At 34.2% G+C, this 21072-nt stretch overlaps 1 protein-coding gene across 1 annotated transcript; it reads left to right on the forward strand.

Moving 5' to 3' along the window:
- The first annotated feature begins 1636 nt into the window (after window positions 1-1636).
- LOC116139255 (protein fluG) lies at window positions 1637-20776 on the forward strand. Its single transcript, XM_031424932.1, has 18 exons — window positions 1637-2172; window positions 2620-2871; window positions 9903-9970; window positions 10255-10370; window positions 10442-10547; window positions 10940-11096; window positions 11190-11285; window positions 11972-12020; window positions 12296-12567; window positions 13600-13772; window positions 13956-14076; window positions 14153-14205; window positions 14299-14428; window positions 16150-16295; window positions 17003-17191; window positions 18224-18456; window positions 19015-19157; window positions 20472-20776. The coding sequence occupies exons 1-18, from the start codon at window positions 2011-2013 to the stop codon at window positions 20532-20534; spliced, it is 2529 nt and encodes an 842-aa protein (XP_031280792.1). The 5' UTR covers window positions 1637-2010; the 3' UTR covers window positions 20535-20776.
- The last annotated feature ends 296 nt before the right edge of the window (window positions 20777-21072 follow it).

Below are 21072 nucleotides of genomic sequence, written 5' to 3' on the forward strand. Positions count from 1 at the left end.
TATGACAAAACATATCGAAATAGACTGTGATATTGGGCCCACGGCTAGGCCACAGTGAACCTAAGAGGTCACACATAAAAACTAAGGAGAATGAAGAAATAGCCAAAGAGAGTTGATTATCCAAGGTTGGCTAGCACCTACCAAAGGTAATAAAGTTATTTATATTAATCATTTTCTTTATATTAAATTGGATTTTACAAGGGGTTGTAATTGTAAACAATTTAAGGGTTAAATTGTTATGTAAACAATTTAAGAGTTAAATTGTTAATTGTGATTAAATGTTAATCCAATGTTATAATTTAAAGAAGTTTAACAACTTCATAACAATTATGGAATTGTTTAAGGAAGTCCAAAACAATTATTGAATTGTTTACAAGGATTCCTATATAAAGAAAATGATATATCAATTTTTGTGTAGAGAAAAAATCTTTAAGAACCCTAAATCTCCCTCTTGGTCAAATTTCTTCTTCCCTTGGTGTGGATACTCTTTTACTTAATTTCTCTTGAAATTAAGAGTCTCCAAGGTTGCTAAGGGCTTAAGGTAACATGTTCTACCTTACTTATTTCAATTTGATTGAAATTTATTTTTTAAACTATGATTATACTTGTTATAGTATGATATGCTTGATTCTCCATGCATCTATCTTTCAGTTTTAGTTGAATCTGAATCTGAAATGTAAGGGGTTAAAAGAGATGATTCAAAAAATAATAATATAAATAATATTATACTAATATATAAAAAAAGAGGATAATTTAGTAATTTATATAATATACCCACCAATTTATTCCTCAGAACCAAATATATTAATGTAACATACCCACCAATTTATTCCAACCAACCAAACATATTTCTCTAAATATTCCCAATAATCTTCAAGGTAATCTATCTTTCCATTAATATAACATTCTCAGTAATACAATATTCCCTGAACCAAACACACCCACATTACCAATGTTTAGTTGTCAATAAATATAAAATTCCGATAATCTTTTAAAACCAATAGTCATTATTATTGGTTATATAAGTGATAATATGAATACCACCATTTTTTTAGGCATTCTGAGATTATTTGGTAATCTTATTTTTGTTACAATTTTAACCCTAACTATTAAAGGACAGTAATTCCTTTGTTTTGAAATTAATTTACATGAACCATGCCATTATAATTTTACCTCTAACTAATTAGATTTTTGGATAGTAATACCCTTGATTTTAAAACAATTTACAAGCCAACCAAGAGGATTGTCAGCCGCCACTGTCGGCCACCACCGTCGGTCGTTGATCGACATGATCGGCTAGTTGTACGTCGATCTGACTGTTTCCGATCGAAAACGGCCAGATCGCTGTAGATCTAGCTGAAAACAACTTGATCGATGCACTACCAACCAGATCCGACTAATCATGCGTCGTTTCGACCATTGTCAACCATGATCGACGGTGGTGGCCGATAGTTGGCAATGGCTTGGGTGGGTGCTTGGTGGGGGTGATTTTGTTAAAATTTAAATTTTATATGATCGTGGTGTTTTATCAAAATCTCAAAGGTATGGTATTGTTTCGTTTTGTTGGAAATTTTTTCTTAATTCTATTTGGTGAAACCAAATGGGATTTGTGTACCCTAGTTGACAAGAAAAATGATACAGTTACCCAAAAAAATACACCAAATTCACGCACCAACAGATGTTTAATGAAATTTTTTTGAAGGAAAAAAATGGTGCCACATATGTCGAATTCATTGTATTCTCGGTTGACAATGCCGGCAGAAGGTAGGTGGATTAGGCTCTTTGGTTTCATACGTCAGCGGGAGCAGAAATTCAAAATTGTCAGAGTCGAGGACATGACGCGAGATTTAGCAATTAAAGAATGGCTTTAAATATTTATATTAATTGCCCCTTAGTCTTCCCTGCTGCACCTGCAATGTTACATTCATGATTCATTAAACACTAAACTTAAATTCGCACAAGTCACAACACACCGTTTGACTCTCTGAAACTATCAAGACTTTGGGAGCCATGGACTTTTCAGAGCTACGAGAAGCCATAGAGAAGGTTCAGCTAGTGGACGGCCATGCTCACAGTCTTGTGGCCCTCGACTCCGCCTTTCCTTTCATCAATTCCTTCTCTGAAGCGCAGGGTGACGCCTTGTCTGATGCTCCTCACTCCCTCTCCTTCAAGGTCCTTGCTATTTGTACACTCAACTTCATTCATTATTCATTGTTTCTTTGCTATATGTTTATGACTACTTCTAGTCGGTTTTAGTTAAAAGATATAGATCAAACACTTTGTTGAAGTAAAATTTGGCTATTGTAAAGGACTTGCTCGATCTGGTTTCGGATTATATGCTTTAACTGTGTAAAATGATTATACCATGTTTCTATCTAGAGGGTTGACTTGGTTGCTTTGTTATTTTACGACAGTAGATAAGGAGTCATATACTGTTGTTATGAATTCACGTGTTTATGAGGTTGGATAGCTGTGTGGATTATTATATTATGTAGTTTCTAACTGTCGAATTAGTGAAATACAATTATGATTATTGTGTTTCTTCTTATTTTCTGATGTTGTATTCTTATTTGGTAGCCTTCAATTTTGTATTGAATTGCGTTTGTTATGTTAATGCAGAGGAATTTGAGGAATATTGCTGAACTGTATGGCTGTGAATCAACTTTGCAAGCTGTTGAAGAATATCGCAGATCCTCAGGGTTAGAATTCATTAGCTCAGTATGCTTCAAAACTGCAAATATCTCAGCTGTACTCATTGACGATGGATTAAAGTTGGACAAGAAGCATGACCTCGAGTGGCATAAACGTTATGTTCCATTTGTTGGTAGAGTATTACGCATTGAACACCTGGCAGAGGAGATTCTAGATCAAGTGAGATACTTTATTGATTTTCATTTTGACTTGCAATTGTCCCAAGTTATTTAGTTTTGAGCCTATTCTTCAATGCAATTGCGATTTATGTGCTGTTGTTTATCACCCTATTTTTCTACTAGTCTATAACATGTCTTCTTGTTCTGTTGCTAAATTCCATGTATTCTATTTTCTGTTTTGAAATTCAACACCCTTGAAAGATTGAAAATAAGGGAACGTATGATAATTCTTAATATTTTTTATATTACTCACTTGATAAGCTCTAAGATTGGCTATTGGCAAACGATAAGGAAAAAAAAAAGAAAATTAATTTAAATCATCAAACAGTTAGGCTCTTAAGTCTTAATTTTTCAATTTATCATATGCAACATATTTAGGACCTTCTTAACATAATTATAACTCAATTCATATGTGTAATTGCTGGGACTTGTAATCTTCAGTGTTTTCTTTCCTTCTTTCGTTTATTCTCTTCATTTTTTTGCTTTGGTTTACCAAATCTCTGTCTTGATGTTTTTGATCCCTGGTTTCTGTCTTTTTTTTTTTGGGTGCTAGGATTTCTGATGTTTCGAAAGACCTCTGCAAATGTTCGTGTGCCAATGAGATAATTGATTCTGTCAAAAGCATGACTTGGGTTGTGTCAATTCAATGTGTTTGTTTGTGAAATACTAAAAAACTAAATGTCTCATTCACAATTTCTGCAATAGGCCACTAGCAGCTATCATTTTCGTGTTTGATTTGACAAAAAAGGGTAAGTATGTTAAACAACTTCGTTGCCCTATTAAACTTAGCTCACTGACTTTTTAATAAATGAAATTTTCATAATGTTTTTTCTTTTAGCATTCTGACTTTGTGTTTTTACAGGGAGGCCAGAGGGATACGTGAGATTGATATGTTCACTGAAATTTTTTTGGAGAACTTGAGGTCATATCCTTTCAGTTAGTTTAGATTTTGAACTGTGCTGCCTTTTGGTTGCTCTAGATGGTGTTGCACAAGCTAGTTGTTTTCACCATATACATTTTATCACCCTTATCCTCTAGTTCTCCATAGCGCAAGATGGTTATGGGCGTGAGATTTATTTAAAAAGTAGATGATGGTTTACAAAGTCTAGCTTCTATATTTCTATTTTGGTTGTATCAATAAATATAGATTTTAGACAGGAAAAGATTCACTACTTGGTTTCCTTAAAATCTCTGTTACAGTGGTGATAAAGTTTTGGCTTGAAAAGCATAGCTGCATATCGTAGTGGTTTAGAATTAATACTCAAGTGACTAAGAAGATGCCAGAAGGTCTTAGTGAAGTTTTATGTGGTGAGTATAGCAGGTTGATTGAGGACTTTTCATATTCTTCATTGTGAATGATAATCATTCTCTTTTGCCAGCTGGAAAGCCAGTCCGCTCACAAATAAAGCCTTATTGACTACTTATTCATATGTAGTTTGGAGGTTGCTGTATGCTATGACTTGCCATTGCAAATACACACAGGGTAATAAATTTTTATTTTGTTAAATGGTTTCCTTTGATGCTGATCAATGGCTGGAAAATGTAGGTGAGAATAAAAAAATTAAGTTGAGACTGTCTGGGAATTTCAAATGTGTTGTCACTTCATTTAAGCTCTAATTAAGTTGTCGGGAACACTTTGTTCAGTGGATACCTCAGTCATTGCCAGAAAATGTCTACATAACTTGAGTTGAGATCAATTTATGCCTGAGTTGGGACAACCTTGGTCTGATCTACTTCTTTGGATTCTTGACAGCTCATAAAAAATTGAAGTTATTTCTCCTTTTGCATGATAAGCCATCAACAGAGCATAAGGCAACCATTATGCTGATCCAGCATTGTGTCCTAGTTAATGACGTTGTTGTTTTCTTTACTATCAGCTTTGGAGCAAAGATTTGGATTTACGGCTGTCCAATCCCCTTCATCTCCGAAAAGTTCTCGAGGACAAGAGGTTTTCTGAATGCCGTATAGGCTGTACATGCATCATACCCATTTTCAAAGGAAGCCTCATACAGCATCTGTCTATAAACAGGTAAAATTTCGGTAGTGACTCAGTTTACTGTGTGTTTTCCAATGTTCAGTAGCAAGTTTCTGGGCAAGTATGCAACCCCTTACTTTCAGGTGTACCTTGACTTTGGTTGGCTGTTCCTAAGCTAAGTTCATGGGATGATCTCCTCAATCAAAGGACTTTTAGAGCTGGCCCCATTAAAGAAGGTGACAACATTTTCTATAAAATTATTTTCAGGAGAATATTAGTGTTCAGTCAAGCTTCTAAAAAAGATAAGTTATCTGCAGTGAGAATGAGTCCTTGGAAATTCTTTAACAAGGGTAATTTTTTTTTTTTGTTGGTCAAGTAGCTTTTTGGAAGATTTTGGAAGAGAAAAGCCTCATGAAAGAATATTTGTGTAATTTTGTTAGTTCTTGCAACAAAATAGCATTTTTTTTCTCTCTATTTCTTCCTGCTATTAATATTTTATCCTTCACAAAACTCATCTCACAATAATGTTTATCTACATGTTTGAATTGTTTCAAAAACTATCTACTCATGTATTTGTTGTTAGAAGTGGTATCTTGAATCTCCTCATAATGTTTAGAAAGGCGAGAGAGTTTCCCTAATTTATGTATGAATAACTTGCTTAGTTTCTACTAACAGCTACCTTGTTAAACACAAATAACCTTGCAGGTCATGTTCAGCACGATGCTATGCTCTCCTGAAACTTACTATTTAGGTTTTTTTATTAATCTTATCTATTGATTTAACCAGGCATGATCCTATAATAAGTTTGATCTCTAATGCCTCCATGTATTGCAATTATAACTCTTAATATTGTATTTCATTATTCATTTTTTTTCTTTGGTCTACATGTCTTGTAATCAAGATCTGGATTGATCAGCATAGCTGCCTATTTAAATCAATTGATATATCTGTGTTTTCAATTTGTTGGAAATATATTATCTCTTATTATGATTAAAATTATTGCTTTTGCTTTTAGGTGCCAAAAAGCACGTGAAGTTGTCTTCTCTGTCCTACGCGATGCATGCATTGACAGTGATCTCTCTGTTGCTGAAGCTATTGAAGCAGCTGAAGATATTTTCGCTCAAAATGCGATTCATTTTTACAAAATTATGTTAGGTGTAAGTCTATGATTCAACTCAATGTGCAGCCCAACAATGTGAAGAAGGAGATTGTTGTCTCTGAAAATGATGTTTCACTTGTTCGCGTTATCTGGGTGATGCTTCTGGACAACACAGATGTCGTGTGGATTCCTTTTTCCCTTTTTTTTTTTTTTTTTTTTTTTTTTTTTTTCTGTTCACATTTGTTCTTTGAATTACCTTAGGCTTTGATTATTTTAATGTATTGAAGAGTCTGGATATGCTACAAAAGTTGAACCATTTCACTTTAGTTAGCCAGAAAGAAGTTTTAGGGCTCTCTTTGGTGTTTGAGAAATGTAGAACTGAAAAAAGTCCTAGATTTAACATTCAGTCTTTGTTGATGAGCAATACCTTATATCCACGTGGAATAGATTCATTTTTATTCTTTAGTTCCACTTGCTGAATCATAGCTTGGTTGCACATCCCTGATCGTCAAATGTTATTTAATGCTTCTATTGCATAATAGAAGCATGACAATGAAAATACTTACCCTTTCTTCAAGTTTTTCATGCATTACTTCTGTTATTTGTGAAAAAGAAAAGAAACCTCTCACTTTTAATTTATGCTAATTGGTTCTCATCCACTGGATTTCTTATTATAGTAGTTTTCATTTATCATTGAAGTTGGTTTTATATGCTAGTTGAAGTTGTTTTCCCATTCTCTAGGACTTTGGCTCTATATTAGGGCTCAAAAGTAATTTATTCCCAGACTTGATCATGAATTGATTATTGAGAATAAAGAATAATTTCTCCTTCAGTTACTGTCTTTATTTTTCTCCTGTTTCTTCTTTTGTGTGATCTTCAAATTAGGTTAGGGAATGAATAAAGTGATATTGGAAAATGAATATCTACCACAAACTTTTGATATCCTCTATATATATTATCAATAGAGATAACTCAATTTTAGACTTTGAACTCAAGGATACAGTGCAGCCTTTGGTTGGTTTTGTTCCTTGTTATTATTTCAATAATCATGTGCAAGATACGAAGGAATCATATTTGGTCTTTGTAGAAACTCATTTGTTGGAGGCATTGTCAAATTAGATTTAGAATAAATGGGGTAAATTTAGACAATATAGTTTGATATTAATCCTTAATTTTTGTACATCATTTCAGGTTGTTCCAGTGAAGCGCTTCAATATGTTGTTAAAAAGAATGGTGTTGGTTTGACGTTTGCTGATGGGAATGAGTTCAGCTGTTGATGGTCCAGCTGATGAGACTATCTAACGGAACGGGTGAGATCAGAGTGATGCCTGATTTATCAACTAGATGTAGAATTCCATGGTACAGTACATTTCACAACAACACTATTTGGTTTTTACTTGAAGAATTACCCTATGATATGTGATGGTTTATATTTAAAATTTAAATTTAAAATATTTAACCTTTTGTTCTCTGAATTTATAGATGCTCTATTTTTATTGTACTTTATTGTAATTGATATAATTCACTTTCTCTACAGGAAAGCCAAGAGGAGATGGTTTTGGTTCATCATCTTAAACCTGGTCCTTGGGAATATTGCCCTAGAGAGGCCTTACGAGGGTTTCAAAAGTTCTGAAAGAAGATACTTGGTATGTAAGATATTGAGTGCCTTACATGTGAAACTGAAGTACTTAGATACTCATTTTAGAAATGTTATATGTGCAGGTGATGAATGCTGGGTTTGAAAATGAGTTTTATCTCTTGAGAGTGTACTGAGGTACTGAACTATATTTCTAAGACTGTTTCTAATGGGAGCCTCTTTGGCACTGCAATTTATTGTTCAATTTGATTGACAAACTTGTGAAGGGAAGGGAAAGAAGAATGGGTACCAATGACTCAACACCGTACTGCTCTCGTCAGGATATGAGCCGTTTCTCCTAATTTCATGATGTTGTGGTTGATCTTCACTCCTTAAATATTGCAGTAGAGCAGGTAAGATATATATAGTTTGCTGATCATAATTATTTAGATAGTGTCAATTTTGTTGGACTGTTAGTATGTTGGCTTGATAATTGATATACAATTAGACCTGGCAAATGGGTGGGCTGGGTAACTACGGGTAATGGGTAAACGGGTACGGGTCCACGAGTACAAAATTTTCACGGGTTGGGATGCATGACCCGTACCCGTCCGTACGGGTACGGGTCGACCCACAGGTTACCCACATAAAATAGACTTTTCTGCATTTTTTTTTCTTCCAGTTTTTTGTTATTTCCCACCGGAGACTGAGCTTAGCCCACCACCTCTCTTTGTTAAAGCCTGAAAATTCTGCCGCCTGTAAAAAAAACCCACAAAGTAAAAACTAGTAAGAGAAAGAAAGTTCAACAATCCCAACAACCTTTCTCTTCCTTAGCTCACAGTCACAGATCTTGTTTATTTAGAATCTCAACAACCTTTCTCTTCCTTTTTCTTCATACAAACCCAATTTCTCTTCCTTCTTCTTTAGACCCCTTCTTCTTTAGCTAAGCAAAACACAAATCAAATAAGTACCAGAGGATGAGGCCGGGAGGGAGATGAAATCCAACTGTTGTTAATAATTTGAATCTGACGGAACTGTACAAGGAACTGCAGAGAACATAGTGATGAGAGTTTGGAGAGGTTTCTAGAAGAAGCTTTAGTGCTCAAGGAAGGAATTGTTGAAGCTGAAACTGAAATCGCCATTCCAAACTTTGAATTGAATCTTGAGAAAAGAGAATAAAAATACTTGTTTGTTTGTTTGTTTGGTGTAGAGAGTGATGTAGAGTTGAAAGGAGAGAGGAGGCCTGTTGTTTTAATTTTTTTTTTAATTTTGTATGGGTACCAGCGGGCATCACCCGGCCCACCCGCAATTTTTGTGGGCAGGCCAGGTACAGGTAATTTTGGAATGGGTAAATATTATGGACACCCGTACCCGCCCGTTCTACCCATGGTCAAAGATTGCCAGGTCTATATGAAGTTATTCTTAGTTTATTGCTAATTTGGTCTGCAAATTTTAATGTTTGATAGGGATTTCTTATGTTTGGAATTAGCTTCTGTATTACCTTGGTGAACATGTAGGGAAGGTTGTGAGATTCTGGGTATAAAAGAAAAAATGTTGTCTCTGTTGAGAAAAGCTATGGATCTGAAAAAAAAGGGAAAATTCATCTTTAAGAACTCAAATCTCATGGTAAACTGTTAAGCATGCCAGTGACTGGCCTGGCTAGAAAGTTTTTTTTTTTTTTTTNCCCTTGAAAGAATTGAAAATAAGGGGAACGTATGATAATTCTTAATATTTTTTTATATGACTTTACTTGATAAAGCATCTAAGATTGGCTATTGGCAAACGATAAGGAAAAAAAAAAGAAAATTAATTTAATATCATCAAACAGTTAGGCTCTTAAGTCTTAATTTTTCAATTTATCATATGCAGACATAGTTATGGACCTTCTTAACATAATTTATAACTCAATTCATATGTGTAATTGCTGGGACTTGTAATCTTGTCAGTGTTTTCTTTCCTTCTTTCATTTATTCTCTTCATTTTTTTGCTTTGGTTTACCAAATCTCTGTCTTTGATGTTTTTGGATCCCTGGTTTCTGTCTTTTTTTTTTTTGGGTGCTAGGATTTCTGATGTTTCGGAAAGAAACTCTGCAAATGTTCGTGTGCCAATGAGATAATTGATTCTGTCAAAAAGCATGACTTGGGTTGTGTCAATTCAATGTGTTTTGTTTGTGAAATACTAAAAAACTAAATGTCTCATTCACAAATTTCTGCAATAGGCCACTAGCAGCTATCAGTTTCGTGTTCATGATTTAGACAAAAAAGGGGTAATATGTTAAACTGGACTTCGTTGCCCTATTAAACTTAGCTCACATGACTTTTTAAATAAATGAAATTTTCATAATGTTTTTTCTTTTAGCATTCTGACTTTGTGGTTTTACAGGAGATGCCAGAGGGATGTACTTGGAGATTGGATATGTTCACTGAAATTTTTTTGGAGAACTTGAGGTCATATCCTTTCAGTTAGTTTAGATATTTGAACTGTGCTGTCTTTTGGTTGCTCTAGATGGTGTTGCACAAGCTAGTTGTTTTCACCATATAACATTTTATCCACCCTTATCCTCTAGTTCTCCATAGCTGCAAGATGGTTATGGGCGGTGAGATTTATTTTAAAAAGTAGATGATGGGTTTACAAAGTCTATGCTTCTATATTTCTATTTTGGTTGTATCAATAAATATAGATGTTAATAGACAGGAAAAGATTCACTACTTGGTTTCCTTAAAATCTCTGTTACAGTTGGTGATAAAGTTTTTGGCTTGAAAAGCATAGCTGCATATCGTAGTGGTTTAGAAATTAATACTCAAGTGACTAAAGAAGATGCCGAGGAAGGTCTTAGTGAAGTTTTATGTGGTGAGTATAGCATGTTGATTGAGGACTTTTCATATTCTTCATTGTGAATGATAATCATTCTCTTTTGCCAGCTGGAAAGCCAGTCCGCATCACAAATAAAAGCCTTATTGACTACTTATTCATATGTAGTTTGGAGGTTGCTGTATGCTATGACTTGCCATTGCAAATACACACAGGGTAATAAATTTTTGATTTTGTTAAATGGTTTCCTTTGATGCTCTGATCAATGGCTGGAAAATGTAGGTGAGAAATAAAAAAATTAAGTTGAGACTGTCTGGGAATTTCAAATGTGTCTAATTTAAGTTTGTCGGGGAACACTTTTTTCAATGGATACTCAAGTCATTGCCAGAAAATGTCTACATAACTTGAAGTTGAGATCAATTTATGCCTGGGAGTTGGGACAACCTTGGTCTGATCTACTTCTTTGGATTCTTGGACAGCTCATAAAAAATTGAAGTTATTTCTCCTTTTGCTATGATAAGCCATCAACAGAGCAGAAAGGCAACCATTATGCTGATTCAGCATTGTGAGTCCTAGTTAATGACGTTGTTGTTTTTCTTTACTATCAGCTTTGGAGACAAAGATTTGGATTTACGGCTGTCCAATCCCCTTCATCTCCGAAAAGTTCTCGAGGACAAGAGGTTTTCTGAATGCCGTATAGTGCTGTTACATGCATCATACCCATTTTCAAAGGAAGCCTCATATCTAGCATCTGTCTATAAACAGGTAAAATTTTCAGTAGTGAATCAGTTTACTTGTGTGTTTCCAATGTTCAGGTAGCAAGTTTCTGGGCAAGTAATGCAACACCCTTACTTTCAGGTGTACCTTGACTTTGGGTTGGCTGTTCCTAAGCTAAGTGTTCATGGGATGATCTCCTCAATCAAAGGACTTTTAGAGCTGGCCCCATTAAAGAAGGTGACAACATTTTCATATGAAAATTTATTTTCAGGAGAATATTAGTGTTCAGTCAAGCTTCTAAAAAAGATAACTTATTCTGCAGTGAGAATGAGTCCTTGGAAATTCTTTAACAAGGGTAAATTTTTTTTTTTTTTTTTTTGTCAAGTAGTTTTTTGGAAGATTTTACTGGAAGAGAATAAAAGCCTCAATGAAAGAATATTTGTGTAATTTTGTAAAGGTTCTTGACAACAAAATAGCATTTTTTTTCTCTCTATTTTTCTTCCTGCTATTAATGTATTTTATCCTTCACTAAAAAATCTATCTTACAATAATGTTTATCTACATGTTTGAATTGTTTAAAAAAACTATCTACTCATGTATTTTTTGTTAGAAGTGGTATCTTGAATCTCCTCATAATGTTTAGAAAGACGAGGAGTTTCCCTAATTTATGTATGAATAACTTGCTTAGTTTCTACTAACAGCNGTATTTTATCCTTCACTAAAAAATCTATCTAACAATAATGTTTATCTACATGTTTGAATTGTTTCAAAAAACTATCTACTCATGTATTTGTTGTTAGAAGTGGTATCTTGAATCTCCTCATAATGTTTAGAAAGGCGAGAGAGTTTCCCTAATTTATGTATGAATAACTTGCTTAGTTTCTACTAACAACTACCATTGTTAAACACAAATAACCTTGCAGGTCATGTTCAGCACTGATGGCTATGCATCTCCTGAAACTTACTATTTAGGTTTGTTTAATTAATCTTATCTATTGAATTTAACCAGGCATGATCTCTATAATAAGTTTGATCTCTAATGCCCTCCATGTATTGCAATTATAAACTCTTAATATTGTATTTCATTATTCATTTTTTTTCTTTGGTCTACATGTCTTGTAATCAAGATCTGGATTGATCAGCATTAGCTGCCTATTTAAATCAATTGATATATCTGTGTTTTCAATTTGTTGGAAATATATTATCTCTTATGTTAATTGATTGAAAATTATTGCTTTTGCTTTTAGGTGCAAAAAAAGCACGTGAAGTTGTCTTCTCTGTCCTACGCGATGCATGCATTGACAGTGATCTCTCTGTTGCTGAAGCTATTGAAGCAGCTGAAGATATTTTCGCTCAAAATGCGATTCATTTTTACAAAATTATGTTAGGTGTAAAGTCTAATGATTCAAAGCTCAATGTGCAGCCCAACAATGTGAAGAAGGAGATTGTTGTCTCTGAAAATGATGTTTCACTTGTTCGCGTTATCTGGGTTGATGCTTCTGGACAACACAGATGTCGTGTGAGTTCCCTTTTTTTTTTTTTTTTTTTTTCTGTTCACATTTGTTCTTTGAATTACCTTAGGCTTTGATTATTTTAATTGTATTGAAGAAGTCTGGATATGTCTACAAAAGTTGAACCATTTCACTTTAGTTAGCCAGAAAGAAGTTTTAGGGCTCTCTTTGGTGTTTCAGAAATGTAGAACTGAAAAAAGTCCTAGATTCTAACATTCAGTCTTTGTTGATGAGCAATACCTTTATATCCACGTGGAAATAGATTCATTTTTATTCTTTAGTTCCACTTGCTGAATCATAGCTTGGTTGCACATCCCTGATTCGTCAAATGTTATTTAAATGCTTCTATTGCATAAATAGAAGCATTGCAATGACAATACTTACACCTTTCTTCAAGTTATTCATGCATTACTTCTGTTATTTGTGAAAAGAAAGAAAGCCTATAGATAAATTTGTCTCACTTTTAATTTATGCTAATTGGTTCTCCATCCACTGGATTTCTTATTATAGTAGTTTTCTATTTAGCATTAGAAGTTGGTTTTATATGCTAGTTGAAGTTGTTTTCCCATTCTCTTTAGGACTTTGGCTGCTATAAATTAGGGCTCAAAAGTAATTTATTCCCAGACTTGATCATGAATTGAGTATTGAGAATAAAGAATAATTTCTCCTTCAGTTACTGTCTTTATTTTTCTCCTGTTTCTTCTTTTGTGTGATCTTCAAATTAGGTTAGGGAATGAATAAAGTGATATTGGAAAATGAAATATCTACCACAAACTTTTGATATCCTCTATATATATTATCAATAGTAGATAAACTCAATTTTAGACGTTTGAACTCAAGGATACAGTGCAGCCTTTGGGTTGAGTTTTGTTCCTTGTTATTATTTCAATAATCATGTGCAAGATACCGAAGGAATCATATTTGGTCTTTGTAGAAACTCATTTGTTGGAGGCATTGTCAAATTAGCATTTAGAATAAATGGGGTAAATTTAGACAATATAGTTTGATATTAATCCTTAATTTGTTGTACATCATTTCAGGTTGTTCCAGTGAAGCGCTTCAATGATGTTGTTAAAAAGAATGGTGTTGGTTTGACGTTTGCATGTATGGGAATGAGTTCAGCTGTTGATGGTCCAGCTGATGAGACTAATCTGACAGGAACGGGTGAGATCAGATTGATGCCTGATTTATCAACTAGATGTAGAATTCCATGGTACAGTACATTTCACAACAACACTATTTGGTTTTTACTTGAAGAATTACCCTATATGATATGTGATGGTTGTAATTTAAAATTTAAAATTTAAAATATTTAACCTTTTGTTCTCTGAATTTATATGATGCTCTATATTTATTGTACTTTAATTGTAATTGATATAATTCACTTTCTCTACAGGAAAAGCCAAGAGGAGATGGTTTTGGTTGACATGCATCTTAAACCTGGTGAACCTTGGGAATATTGCCCTAGAGAGGCCTTACGGAGGGTTTCAAAAGTTCTGAAAGAAGAATTTAACTTGGTATGTAAGATATTGAGTGCCTTACATGTGAAACTGAAGTACTTAGATACTCATTTTAGAAATGTTATATGTGCAGGTGATGAATGCTGGGTTTGAAAATGAGTTTTATCTGTTGAAGAGTGTACTGAGGTACTGAACTATATTCTCTAAGACTGTTTCTAATGGGAGCAGCTCTTTGGCACTGTCAATTTATTGTTCAATTTGATTGACAAACTTGTGAAGGGAAGGGAAAGAAGAATGGGTACCAATTGACTCAACACCGTACTGCTCTTCGTCAGGATATGATGCCGTTTCTCCTATATTTCATGATGTTGTGGCTGATCTTCACTCCTTAAATATTGCAGTAGAGCAGGTAAGATATATAGAGTTTGCTGATCATAATTATTTAGATAGTGTCAATTTTGTTGGACTGTTAGTATGTTGGCTTGATAATTGATATACAATTAGACCTGGCAAACGGGTGGGTATGGACCGGGTAACTATTGGTAATGGGTAAAACGGGCACAGGTCCACAAGTACAAAATTTTCACGGGTTGGGAATGCATGACCTGTACCCGCCCGTACGGGTATGGGTCGACCCGCAGGTCACCCAAATAAAATGGACTTTTCTGCATTTTTTTTTTCTTCCAGTTTTTTGTTATTTCCCACCGGAGACTAAGCTTAGCCCATCGCCTCTCTTTGTTAAAGCCTGAAAATTCTGCCTCCTGCAAAGACAACCCACAAAGTAAAAACTAGTAAGAGAAAGAAAGTTCAACAGTCCCAACAACCTTTCTCTTCCTTAGCTCACAGTCACAGATCTTGTTTCTTTAGAATCCCAACAACCTTTCTCTTCCTTCTTCTTCATACAAACCCAATTTCTCTTCCTTCTTCTTTAGACCCCTTCTTCTTTAGCTGAACAAAACACAAATCAAATAAGTACCAGAGGATGAGGCCGGGAGGGAGATGAAATCCGGCTATTGTTAATAATTTGAATCTGACGGAACTTTACAAGGAATTGTAGAGAAGATAGCAATGAGAGTTTGGAGAGGTTTCTAGAAGAAGCTTTAGTGCTCAAGGAAGGAATTGTTGAAGCCGAAACTGAAATTGCCATTCCAAACTTTGAATTGAATCTTGAGAAAAGAGAATAAAAATACTTGTTTGTTTGCTGTAGAGAGTGATGCAGAGTTGAAAGGAGAGAGGAGGCTTGTTGTTTTAATTTTTATTTTTATTTTGTATGGGTACCCGCTGGCATCACCCGGCCCACCCGCAATTTTTGTGGGCAAGCCGGGTACGGGTAATTTTGGAACGGGTAAATATTATGGACACCTGTACCCACCCGGGTACCCGTGAACCCGTGGGTACGGGTCAAAGATTGCCAGGTCTATATACAGTCTATGTAAAGTTATTCTTAGTTTATTGCTAATTTGGTCTGCAAATTTTAATGTTTGATAGGGATTTCTTATGTTTGGAATTAGCTCCTGTATTACCTTGGTGAACATGTAGGGAAGGTTGTGAGATTCTGGGCATAAAAGAAAAAATGTTGTCTCTGTTGAGAAAAGCTATGGATCTGAAAAAAAAAAGGAAAAAATCCTCTTTTAAGAACTCAAATCTCATGGTAAACTGTTAAGCATGCCAATGACTGGCCCGGCTAGAAAGTTTTTTTTTTTTTTTTCCCTGTGTTAACTGTATCAGATTCAAAGTGATTTTAAGAAATTTTGTTATTTTTTTGTACTCTTATGTACAAATGATTGGACAATACAAAAAAAATAAGTGTTTGATACCCGTAGTCTGTTTATCTTTTGCACACTGTATACCAATTTTAGGAGAGACATCCTTGGTTTTTAGTGCAAAAGACAACTTCTATCATAACGAACAATTAATTTGGTTTCTGTACAATCTAATACTACAGTAAGTTCCACTTGCATATTACTTTAATTTGGAGATGTCTACTTCTGTTTTCTGCATATTTCTCTATGTTTTCTAGTTTATTTTCCTTGGTTTTCCTTCTTCCTCTTTTGTATGTTTTCCATTTCAGCACTGTAGTAAAATTTTACCTTCTTTTATTAACTCCTTTGACTTTTCAAATTGTCTTAGTTACATTCAGAAGCTGGGAAAGGTCAGTTTGAAGTGGCTCTGGGGTATACTGTTTGTATGAAAGCTGCCGACAATTTGATCTTCACCCGTGAAGTTGTGAGGGCTGTTGCAAGGAAACATGGGCTGTTGGCAACATTTGTACCAAAGTAGGTTCTTGATTCCTTTTATTTTGGTTTCCTGCAATGGTAGATGACTGATATTGTATTAACATGGTCGATGTTTTCTAAATCTTATAAACAGTTATTGAGTTTTTAAGGGCAAGGAAAATATCGGTAGCAGGGCTGAAGAGAGTGTTGTGCCGGGCAAGGCTATTTATTATTGAGTTTTTTCCTGCTTGCATTTTCAGAAAAAAAAAAAAGAAAAAAAAGAAATGGATTTTATATGTATACTTTATTTATTTATTTATTGTTATTTTTAAATACAAATAATTTGTTAATTTGTATCTATAAGGCATATAGCCAACTCAATCTAACTTAGCCAGCTGAACTTAAATACCTGGATCCACCCCTTGGTTACTGGAAAGATTATTTTTAGTAAAATGATGGCAACATTCACCCAAGGGGCCACTATGAACTAACGATTCCTTTTAAATGGTAGCTCTACTCTGTAGTATTTTGTCCATGGCAGAGGTCTATCCAATGATTTTATATCCTTTTAGTTGACCAGGTATTCTGTACCTTTTTCTAAACTTTCTTCCATAATTTGATGTGATGATTAAAAATCATAAGTGTAACTTATGCCATCCTGTGACCATTATTGATGTTCTAGCTTGTGAATTTTTGAATCCTCTGCTTTAACATTACGAACCTAGCATTTTTCATCACTTAACATAAGGATCTATTCATTTGTCTAGGTATGCTTTAGATGACATCGGTTCTGGATCCCATGTCCATTTGAGTTTGTGGCAGAATGGAGAAAATGTTTTTATGGCATCTGGTGGAGCCTCTAGCCATGGAATGTCTAGTATTGGCGAGGAGTTCATGGCAGGCGTTTTGCATCATCTTCCTTCAGTTTTGGCATTTACGGCTCCAGTTCCAAATAGGTTCCTTTAATATATATTGTGCATGTAGTTCATGCTAGTTCTTTTTCATGATTTATTTATTTATTTTTTGTGGCAGTCTAGGTAAAGACATGTTACTGGGGTACTTTATGCGAGTTCATTGCATCAAACCCATTAAATTTTCTTGATCTGGGATATGGTAATTCGATAAAATTCATTTTTGTACATGCATTTGCAAATAGCAATCTGAAATGTATTTATTATATTTTCACAGAAGATTTTTTAACCCAGTTTTGTTGGTATCATTTATAATAATCATGCTTTACTCCTGTCACTTTTTGGCTGTTTTGCAGGGAGGGTAAGGTATATCCTTATTAGATGATTTATAATTATGTGACTTGCCTTTTTCAAGATCAGTAATGTTGAGTCTGCTTTAGGGCAACTAGATTTGTTTGGGCATTAATACCGATGAAATCTTTCTTAGGAATCTGATCAAGATTTGTTTTGGTTTGTTTCTTTATATCAAGAGAAGACCAGTAGTTTGATATTAGTTACTGTTTGTATCTGAACTTCCCTTTTTCTAATTTTTTATTTTTTTATTTTCTGGAAATAACTTTTCTTGCATCGAACAAATCTGTGCAATACTACTTTTCCTATGCATATAGATTCTAAATCATTGAACTTAAAAAAAAAAAAAAAAAAAAAAAAAAAAAAAAAAAATTAAGTATTAGTGATTTGACAGATTTAGACCTTTTTTTTTATCCTCAAACCCAAAAATATGAGGTATTAGTGATTTGACAGATATTGGTCCTTTGTTTAATCTTCAAAACCTTTTCATATGAAGTGTTATCTTCTTGTCGCATCCTAGGCTATGTTTTTTTTATTTTTTTTATTTGAATGACATTATTAGAGTTTACCATACACTAATATTTCATTTCCTTATTGCTTCAACTTTTGAACTTGTTATTGTTTGACTGAAATGCCATATAGGATATTGTTATAAGTTGTTTACTGAAAAATATGCTTTATATGGACTTTCTGCTCTTACCCCCTTCTAATTCTCCTTTTATATAGCTATGATCGAATACAACCCAATACATGGAGTGGAGCATACCAGTGCTGGGGAAAAGAAAATAGGGAAGCTCCATTAAGAACTGCATGCCCGCCTGGAATCCAGGATGGTCTGGTGAGCAACTTTGAAATAAAATGTTTTGATGGATGTGCCAATCCACACCTGGGCTTGGCTGCTATAATTGCTAGTGGCATTGATGGCCTCCGTAGGCATCTTCGTCTTCCTGAACCTATAGGTAAATTGAATATATTTTATATTGCCAATGTAAATCACTTATTTTACAATTTATTGGGGTGTTTTTGTAAATTAAACTTGTGAACTAGGATCTGTGATTTACTTTTTTGCTATTGGAAGTATATAAGAGACTAAAATGTGGACATAGGAGGTAGTTTATATTGGTATGCCCCGTAACCAACATGATTCATTCAAGAGAATTGCTGAGAATTCAGTGCTTCCATTGTTCTCTACTCCCTGTTTACTTTAATTCACTACTGGTGTGCATCTTCTTTTGTCAATCCATCATTTTGCCATTTCTTTGACTTTGTAATATTTCTCAACCATCTTAATAGTGTTTTATTGATGATGATAATTCCCTCAATCAAGCAGCTATTACAGCTGAATACAGCACATGCTGAATTTTGTATGTAAAGAAAAACAAAAAGAAGCACTATATAACACTTGTGAATGTAGTCCAAAATGATGACCAAAATTCAATTTCTATTAGTATTTATTTTAACCCTTCTTAGAGAAAGTTGTACTCAGTTTGATATCTCGGATTCTATTTGTTAAACAGATGCAAACCCTGCCAGTCTTGATGGAAAACTACAAAGACTGCCTAAATCACTCTCTGAATCTTTAGAAGCTCTTGAGAAAGATGATTTCTTGCACGATTTAATTGGTGAAAGGCTTTTGGTTGCCATAAAAGGAGTTCGCAAGGTATGTCCAGAATTTTGTTTTCAATGGTATTCTCTAAGTAAGTTTACTCAATGAGTTTATTTAAAATATCAGCATTCCTTTTGTCATTTATGTAGGTGAAAGTTTGTCTGCATTTGCCCTTTTAGCCTGGCTGGAATTTGTTAATTTTTACATGAATTGATTTCTTAGTTTAGTTCATGTGTAGCCAACCTCTGCATAATGTTAAAACCAACTTGAGCTCCAAAAAATTATTTTGGTTAATAAAGGAAGATCCATCTTAGTGTTATTTCAAATTAGTGGGCATAAGGCATCTCTTTACATTATTATTGGTATGAAAGAGTTGTTCCGTGATAAGACAGACTTCTTGTTGAATGGGTATGTTTCATTGACCTCTTAAGGTTTGGTTTAACTAAAGACAGATTTGCGTGGTTTAATAAATAGGTAGGTAAAGAACTCCTTTGCATTTTTGATAATTTTGCAATTTTGGGAGGTCTCTTTGACAATTTCAAGGGAGATTAATGATGATTTTAACAAATGCAAGGGAGGATATAGCTGACTTTCGGAATTGTCAATCAAATTCCCTTCATGAAACAATGTGAATTTTGAAACATATTTACAAATCTGCCATAACGCTTCAGAAAACCTGTATGCCAGTTTCTTTGCTGAGAATTTACAAGGCTTCAACTTGCACTGGAGTTAACAAATTTGTCTCTGAATTGTTGATATTTCTGTTAAAATTGTTATTGCAATGTTTTACAAATTTCATTTGCTTCTTGATTTTGTTGCTACCATGGTCTTGCTTTCTAGATATTAATATTATTACTGTTACTTTAATCTTTTCATTAGCCAATTACAGAACCATTAGGTAAGAAACTTTCTATACGTCCTTACAATTTCCAACCTTGTCGGAAGTATCTACTGTAGCAGAAATTTAGCTTTTGAATCCCTCTGTCATGTCTCTTGAGATTTTAACCCAATTTATATGTATCATTTCATCGATGAGGTCTTCTTTGTTATTAGGAATGAGAGAGAGAGAGAGAGAGCACTCATTATTTTTACTTTATAACTGGAGGTTCATATTTGACTTTAGTTTGGTTTTCTGAAGTGGGGTGTCAACTCTCATTGAACAAACTAGTCTAAATGCCTTTTACCTAACATATCAACCATTTAGAGTTAAGACAAAAATTAAGCTTGATTTGGTTTCGATTGCTTTATACTGCGAGGCTTTGGAGCCACCCGATTGTAGAATGGAATTGGGGGCTGCTTTGAAGATAGCCCGAGTTCTTTTGTCTAACTCCAAACTAATCATGTTGAGTATGACTTCTTTATTTGCAGGCTGAAATCAACTACTACTCAAAAGATAAGGAAGCATACAAGCAACTTATCCATCGCTACTAAGCTTATTTTCTTGTTGGTGAGAATAAGGGCTCTGGGAGTCCTTTCTCTTGATTGAATCCTCTTTAGCTTTATAGGTCACACAGGAAATAAAAATAGTTCAAAATTATGCTAGGCTGATCTTATTTGATAACTTCAATGCCATTGTTAGGCCTTCACATAATTTCTTCATTAGTATGTAGTGTTCTGTATTTGTGTTTTATATTTATAATTGACAAGAAGAAATATTATGACCACCAAAGTTTTTTTTAATTTGCTATATGCTTAATTTATTCCCTAGAATCATGCATTGTCTTTCATTCATTCTATTACATCATTGTATATACTTGTCGATATATTTGCAAATTTATTGCTTATTATAGTATGGGTTGTACTCGTAGACCTGAGGAGGAGGAGGACCATTCTATGATCCATACAGAATGTGAATGAGTGGCCGACTGCGGCAAGATAATCTGACTCGCAAAACTCCTGAAAAATTGGTAGCCCTTTCTTCTATTTGGAAGGAGAGGCAAAGATTAAATGGTAACATTCTCTTAATTAC

This window comes from Pistacia vera, unplaced genomic scaffold (assembly GCF_008641045.1).
Source record: "Pistacia vera cultivar Batoury unplaced genomic scaffold, PisVer_v2 Contig35, whole genome shotgun sequence".
Lineage (NCBI taxonomy): Eukaryota > Viridiplantae > Streptophyta > Magnoliopsida > Sapindales > Anacardiaceae > Pistacia > Pistacia vera.